Source organism: Condylura cristata, unplaced genomic scaffold (assembly GCF_000260355.1).
Source record: "Condylura cristata isolate star-nosed mole 26May11 unplaced genomic scaffold, ConCri1.0 scaffold00001, whole genome shotgun sequence".
In the NCBI taxonomy this organism is placed as follows: Eukaryota; Metazoa; Chordata; class Mammalia; order Eulipotyphla; family Talpidae; genus Condylura; species Condylura cristata.
Genome location: NW_004567102.1, coordinates 67,181,125 through 67,189,284, shown reverse-complemented (window position 1 = coordinate 67,189,284; position 8,160 = coordinate 67,181,125). Strand labels below are relative to the sequence as shown.

At 37.1% G+C, this 8,160-nt stretch overlaps 1 protein-coding gene across 2 annotated transcripts in view; it reads right to left on the bottom strand.

Annotated features, from left to right (window-relative positions):
* Positions 1 to 337: 337 nt before the first annotated feature.
* Positions 338 to 8,160, bottom strand: part of ARG1 (arginase 1) — a 10,385-nt gene continuing 2,562 nt past the window's right edge. Inside the window, exons 2-8 of one of the 2 annotated variants that reach the window (XM_004673851.2) lie at positions 7,197 to 7,269; positions 5,168 to 5,342; positions 3,243 to 3,402; positions 1,597 to 1,691; positions 1,097 to 1,201; positions 765 to 901; positions 338 to 549 (exon numbers count right to left, since the gene is read on the bottom strand). In XM_004673851.2, the coding sequence (XP_004673908.1) occupies positions 383 to 549; positions 765 to 901; positions 1,097 to 1,201; positions 1,597 to 1,691; positions 3,243 to 3,402; positions 5,168 to 5,342; positions 7,197 to 7,269 (912 nt within the window). In that variant the 3' untranslated portion in view covers positions 338 to 382. Of the gene's footprint in view, positions 550 to 764; positions 902 to 1,096; positions 1,202 to 1,596; positions 1,692 to 3,242; positions 3,403 to 5,167; positions 5,355 to 7,184; positions 7,270 to 8,160 lie in introns of both variants that reach the window. The other variant, XM_004673850.2, reaches the window with a different exon arrangement.

The following is an 8,160-nucleotide window of genomic DNA, read 5'->3' as shown; positions in this document are numbered from 1 at the left end:
ATGAAAATGCGGTGCTTGTCAGAAAGGGTTGTGCTATTTATTAGCTGACATCAGGAGCCGCACTCTGACGACTAAAGTAGGTGTGTTTATTGGAATGCCAGTAAATTTTCATTAGGGCATCCATGTACACTGTTCTTTCTGTGAATAATTCTTTTGCCAAATGGAAAATAAACACTTTTTCTTTTCACAAGTTAGAATTTCTAAATTCTTGAGTTTCATATAAGAGGGAATTGCTAGGGTTCATCCTAGTCATAGTAATATTTACTAAGGGAAAATATTTTTTTGAAAGACAGAATCTTTGGATAACTGTAAGGTTAAGTAAATTATCAGACCCGCTAACTATGTAAATTAGCTATGAAATTTTTATATGATGTTTCCATATTCACTTAGGTGGGTTAAGGTAGTCAATAGGTTTATGATTACCCTCCCGAGCCACGCCAAAACAAGACAGGGTTATTGCCACTGCTGTGTTCACTGTTCGAGTTACTTCTTCTGGTGTCTTCCCCAGAGATGGGTTCACTTCCATTATATCTAATCCCGAGAGTAGCCCTGTAATAACACAGAAATAATTGATTAAATAGTTGAAATTTTCAATTCCGTACAGTCTGACTTGAAGTATTATCCAGGAGTGTAAGTAATGTCCAACAAAAGACATTTGAGTGGCTGCATCTTGTGATGGGCATTCTAGAAGTGTCCGTTGGGGCTTGCAGTTCAGATCTAGGAGATCTAAATACATGTTCTTTAGCCACTCAGATTTTACCTACCTGTTTTGTAAATTTCCTCTGTGATGTAAAGACCTTCTCTATAAGACAGGCCTCCTGGGACCGGTGTGCCCGTAGCAGGTGTGAAAGCCGGGTCCAGTCCGTCAACGTCAAAACTCAGGTGAATTGGTCTTTTCTTTCTTTTAAGAGGTGGGAAAGGAAGTTAGCTTAAGTTTGTAGTTTAATGTTTAATAGATAAATATAGCTCTTATTTTAAAGAACGTGACCCAGTGAAGGTCTATAATTTTACAAATGGGCTGTATTAGTAACATATTGACTTGTGGCAGCAGCCAGTCTGCTCTAATTTTTGTTCTTCACACACATGCGCGTCATACCTTCCTATTAGATAGCTGAGTGTTTCTTCCATCACTTTGCCAATTCCCATTCTATCCACTTCAGTCATTGAGAAGAATTTAATACCCAGAGTTTTCAAAATGTAGCTATAAGGGAAGAAATATTAAGATAGTCCAAATTTAATAAAGAAATTGACTCCATACCTTCATTTTCTGTTAAAGATCAATATGGTACAAAGCATACATAAAATATTTATGTTCTGTGAAGTGTGTATATATTGGTATATATGTATATCTATATGTTTCAACAGCTGGTTAGTTAAGATAAAAATCAGAGTACACAGATAGGCATTTCATAAATTTAGTATTTATGACTTTATGCATAATATTAGATAATAGAGGGTGAATCGATTATAGAGGGTAAGTAGGAAGGTTGGTAGATAGTTGATTCATAGATAGAAACTTGGCACTTAAAATAAGTTCTAAGTTTGATCAGCAAAGCACACTTCATACACAAAATGATGATGAAGAAATAAACCTACTGTTCTCCAGGGTCCACATCTCTCAGGCCAATATACACAATGTCTTTGGCAGATAGGCAGGGAGTCACCCAGGAGAATCCTGGTATATCAGGGATCTAAATAATCACAATATTTCCAGTTATATTTATTTCTCTTGAAGGAAACTTGCACTGAAAATTAAAGACATTTCTTGGACTGTCCATACACTTACAACATACATTTTGAAGAAATCATAATACAGTGCCTCCCTTTAGTACCCTTGAGTGCTATGGCCTTTCCCAGCCTCACCCTGTGGCCCGCACCAACCCGGGTCAGTTGTCAGTGTTGATGGACTCTGTGCTCCATTTTCACTGGATTCTGCTTTCTCAAACTTCAGGTAAGGCAATCTATGTGTTTCTATTACTTATACAACTTCCTTCTTTACTTCTTTGTTACTTCTAAGTCAATAAAGACTTAATCCAGAGGATGACTTATAATTACTGAGGGAAATTTTTTACCAGACCTTCAGTTTTCACATTTCCTACCAAGCTTGGCAGTTTTCACATGCTCCTAAACACTTTGCAAGTTTATAAATCTATCATTTGGTCACCAGTTCAAAAAGTATACTCCTGAGCATTTAACATAAGGCGGTTTGAATCCTCAAGTAACATAAATCCTTAAGTACCAATACCAGCTGTATTGGTACACTACAGTATACCTATATAATCTGGAGTTTCATCTTGCATCTTTTGAAAGAAGTTTGTACACAGGGAGCAAGAAGGTGGTTCTTCATCTAATGATTTATTATATGTACTTCTCCCCGTAAAGATTCTAAATTACCAACTTTGCAGTCTTCATTTAGAATCCCCTTTTTGCAAAGGCCCTATTGATGTGGGGAAGAGACTTGGTAAAATGAGAGGCTGTGGAGAGCTGGTGGGAAGAAGTAGGCATTAGGAAACCAATTCAAGCCCTTGCCAGGTTACATGTTTGATGTTGAGATCCCGCTGTCCTAAAGGGAGCTGGAGTTTTCTGAGAGTTGTTTACTCTGTTTACTCTACATATGGAGTGCAAGGCGGTTAGACGTTCTGCAAACAGAACTTCTTCCCATAATTGACTCCTGTTCTCCGAGGACATGCTTGTGTGCATGTTCCCTGCTAACTAGAAAAACTTGTTTCAGCAGTAACATTAATTTATATAAGCACAAACACAATTACGTGCTATTTTCTCAGTCCTTTGTTTATATCTTTAATAAAAACGTGGGCTGGGAGAGTAAACAGCAGAGCTGTTCTTGATGGCTCTTTCCCCAGCACCCCCTGCTGAAAAATCATTTAGAAACAAGTCTTTGCTAATAGCTGAGAAAATCATCAGCTGTCTGGCTATCCATGGCAGTCTGACATGCAATCTTGGGCAAATTAGTTAACCTCTGAACCTCTGCTAACCTGCTTATAAACGATTATTATCTGTTCCATCTACTGAATAGATAGTTTAAAAATCAAAAAAGACAACTGATGTCAAGTCACTCTGAAAACTAAAGTACACCTTTATCTGCTAATGCTTTGTTTACTGGCTGCAGAGATGGTTTGATGGTCTACCAAGCATAAGAAGGCACAGAGGCCCTTACTTCCCTTCCACCTCTGAACCTCTGCTGAAGAATATTCTTTTTCAATGGAATATCAGAAAGTCTTTACCTTGCCCTTTAGTTCCTTCAGGAGGAAAGACACAGGCTGTCCATGTAAGTTCCCACTTGAGGTGGTCTGTGGAGTATTGATGTCGGAGTGAGCATCTACCCAGACCACACAGAGATCAGGGTGCACCTTAGCATGGCCAGAGATGCTTCCAATAGCCAAACTTTAAGGGAACAGAAGTTTATGTTAACATCAGATTTGCAATTTCATTACAGACATGACCTTACTAATTAATGCTCACATTTGATTGCCCTTGATGTCAAAGTAGCCAGGTTCCTGATAGGTTTTAGATTAGATATGCCAATTAAGCAACATTTTCATTGATAAGGTATAGTTTGTACTTTATACTTACTAGCAAGTTGTAACTATATCAATGACATTACTAAAATTTGCAATTTTTTTCTAAACCACCTTCTAATAAAATTGCAAATTATAGTTTAACCAAATATTAAATGTGTATAAAAGTACTGATCACATAAATACTTGGCAATTCAATTTTCAGAGTTAAATTAGGCTCCTCTTCTGCAGTCTTATCTCTCTTGGTAAATACTTAATTCTCCCAAATGAATTTGAGAGAGCTCATCCACTTTTCTTTAAATTAAACTCTTTGACAAAGGAGGATGTCACTCAGAAATTCTCATGTCCATTTCAGCCAGCATATCCCAGTATTCCTTCACTGTTCAATGCTCAGACCTTCTGCTTGAACTTCCCACTCTCCTGCCACTCAATGGAAGATAAACTGTAGCCAGGTCCAGGCTCTCAAAGTTCACCTCCAACGCTCCATGCTGCAGATATGTTACCAAAATAGAAGCAAATAATATCTTTTACAAAAGTGGAAAGACTAGAATTGCCATACAATGCCTGTCTCTTCCCACTCAGGAATGTTCAAGGATCATTAAGAGAATGAGGTACTTGTCTAAGTGGAGTCCATTATGTCTTGATGGTCAGATAGTGAATGATTATTCAGTTTCATGCTTCCTTTCCCTTCACAATCCTTATTTTTGGTCATTCACCACACTTAAAATTTCCACCTACAAATTTAAATAAAATGACCCCTACTCTCTCATTAGCATTGTAATTACGGAAACCCTGGTAAATTTGACTTTAGAGGAGAAAAAAGGGGTTGACACAATAGACTCTTGCATCAAAAGCAATTGTGATGCTTGTATTCAGGATCCACTCATACTTTTGGTAACATATACTGGAACCTTCACAGTAAACAGTAAAAAGATGCAGCCACAAAAATCACCTTCACTATATTATTTAAAATGGTGAAAATTTTCAAATGACCTGAGTATCTGACAATGTGGATATGGATATATTGCCTACTGGTGGAAAATTATGCAGCAATAAATTGTGTTTATATGTAATTGTAAAGTAATAAATTTATACTGTGCAATAAAGACAAAAAAGTAGAATAACACACACATAATTGTTAAAGTCATGAACGAGGAAAAAAATATGGCAAGTTTTTTATTCTGGTTGAAACTGTTACTAGGGGGAAAAAATCACTGTTTTGTGTGTGTTTCAAATTTTTATAATTATTTTTACCCTGGAAAGCACATTCTTTTAAATGTTTAGTTAAATGAGTTTTTTCCATTATCACTAATCAGGTGATTACAACAAATGAACTGTGTATTTCCTCAGGTTTTATTTATTTAGGTAAGAAAACCTGGGTTGAAGATTTTACTGAAATCTAGTCATAATTTATGTATTTTCTTCTGTAATAAAGGTACTTTAAAACTTCAAATAAAGCTACCTAGTTTTCCAAAATAAATTAATAATCTATAAAATTGTAAAAAGACAATAAATATGCTATTAAATAATGATCATTGTTTTCCCTTCCACACTTTTCTCCCTTCTGGTTTTGATTATATTTCTTGTAACAATTTATACCAGACTCGCAAGAAATAATCATTCAACAAGACCTGTGGTCTCCACCCAGAACCAGGCTGATCCTTCCATTCTTCTTCACATCTGTCACCACGCCAGCCAGCTGCTCATTTGCTTTTCCCACAGACCGTGGATTCTTCATTATTTGAAAGGGACTGTCATTAGGGACATCAGCAAAGGGCAGGTCCCCATAATCTTTCACATCACATTCTATAATGAAGAGTAAAAATATCAGGTTGCTAAGGGGAGAAAAAAAGATTACTAAATAGTTTGCACAAGTTGATTCCAAATTTGTAAAGAGGTTCATTTTCTGAAGTGGAGGCTGAGGTGGAGCCCGTAAGGGTAGAAATCACGTCTACTTTTGCAGGGATCATCTCACCAGCACTGAACACAGTTGGTGCCTACTGTCAGTTCTCAAATGGATCCAGTTAGAACAGACACCATCATAGAACAGCGGTAACCTTTCGAGGTGGAACTAATGGGTGATGTCACTATTTTTGTCTCTCTGCTTATGTGCTTTCTGCTTTTCCACAACAAACATATTTTAGATCTATAATAAATAAATAGTTAAAATGGAGAGAATACATATGTTCTACACTTTCTCTGCTCTCAGTTCTTGGTTTCAGTTCATTTGTCACCTGAAATTTCTCCTCTGTCCATTAGATCTGTCTCATAATTAAGAACATGTACTTAGCACTGAGCCTAATACTTTGGAAAGATCAGGAAATAAAGGATTTATTCTTACACTTTTTAAATAAGGAGAAATTACAGGTAGTTTAAATCTCTAAAGTACCCAGGTGTACCTCCGAAAAGCCCTCCTTAGATTTCAAGTTACAAAATTTCATATAAAACTGAGAGGTGGGCCAGTTCAGTGTTCAGAACTCACCAGTCAAACACTGTGCTTATTGTCTATTTCCATAATTCACTAACACCTTCAAGAGATTTAACCTGACATAAAATATAGACAAGATATGCTTGTGAACTGACAGGTTAGTCTAATCCCTTCGTGCTTCTGTTCTCTGTTGTAATCTTTTATTTTTTTAGCTTTATGAAGTATAACTCTTACTAAAATTTACTCACTTTAAACATGAGGTCCATGAATTTTAGAACGATTTACAGTCTTTCAACTCCACCATAATCAAGAATATAAACTTCCATTACCCCCCCCAAATTTCCTTATACCCTTTGCAGTCATTCCCTACCCCATCCCCAGGCACTGCTCATATGCTTCTATATTTTTTAGAATCTTATGTACATACAAAGTATGCCATCTTGTTTCTGGTCTCTCTCAATATGTGTTTGCCTTGTCAGGAGTTTGTGCCTCCTTATAGCTGAACACCACCACAGTAAGGAGGTACAACTCTCTATTTATCCACTGAGCAGTAAATGGACATTTGGACATTTCTATTTCAGAGTTCCTATTTAAAAAACCCTGCCAAACACATTCAAGTACAAGTCTTTGTTTGGACCTATGTTTTAAGTTCTCCTGGGTAAATCCCTAGAGGAGTACATTGCTGGGTCAAAAGGTGAATGCATGTTTATTAAAAGACTACCAAGCTGCTCTCCAAAGAGGTCTGCATTTGCACCAGACACATGGCGGCCTCAGTGGGGGCTTTATATCTAAAGGCACTTGCTTTAGCCTATAATTCTATGACACACGTCACTTTCATTTGCTTGCTCATGAGTATGTATGTAAGCCAATGCACACATCTGCACTATGAAAACACCAAACATTCCTATTACTATTGTTCTATTGCATTTCCTTGCACAAATAGGGCTCCTTACTAGGAGTGTGTTCCTGTTTTCAGTCCCCTTCTGAATCCTTACTATCTTCCCAGCTCTAGTTCTTGCACTCACACTCTTAAGCTTACTGGAGAGACAAAATATCTGAGTGAGGATATTCACCCAACAATATTTATTACACATTCTCCCCACACACTACTTCTCTTTTATAGAATGTGCTGCTCAGGTTGCAGCTCTTGTCATTCTGCGTGTTATTCCAGACACACCCCACCTTAGCAGGAGACTGCTGCTTCCTTCAGAGTGGGAAGGAACTCAAATTACCTTGTTCTTTAAGTTTCTCAAGCAGACCAGCCTTTCTCAATACCACGGGGCCTCCTTCAACACCGCCTCTTGGCTGAACAATTAAAAAATAATGTAAGTCAGATATGACATCAGATGCCATAATAAGAACTCTTTCACTATTATATCCACTCTAAAGTAACTTTTTTTTTGTCCCTTGAGAACCAGAAATTTACATTATTTCATTTAATCATCACAGTACACTAAATTGAATCACTCCTATTTTAACAAGTCAGAAAGGTCATATAATTTTCCTACAAACAGTTAACAAATAGCAGAGTCTTGGGGCATATCCACATTCTTGGATTCCAAAACATGCATCTCCTCTTCCCATTACACCATCTCATCAACACATATTTTATTCACAAGCACTTTGACAGAGATAAAATAGTTTAAAAAAGAGGACTTCTGTCTTTGAGGAACTCCTAAGTGAATATAAGCCTTAGATATTTAATTTCAATTAGAGTTCATGGAGTTTTGATTCAATGCAAATTTAACATCATAACAACAAAAACAGAACCCTCATAACTCTGGTGAGGACAGAAATGTCAGGAAAACTACATTCATAGGTGACAGCTAAGCTGAGGTTTGCAACATGAGTGGTGTTCAGGAAGATACTAGAGTGATGGAGAAACTTTGCAAACCAGGAAAACAGCTTGGGCCAAGGCCAAAGAAAAAAACAAAAGAGCATAGCAGGAGAGAAACCTGCATGCAGGTCTTCACAGAAGTTAAGTTAGGGTTTTGAGGGAAAATGATCACCTAGGAGTTAAACTACAAAGACCAACCTGGTATTTCAAGTTTTGACCTGCTTAAGTACATTTGGTGGAAATTCCATTTGACTGTGTTTACATCCGGGAAGCTAACACAGTTCTTCCTTGTAAATAAGTATTCTTCCATATCTTGGGAGATTAGAGATCTACAGAAACAGTTTTTTTTTGGGGGGGGG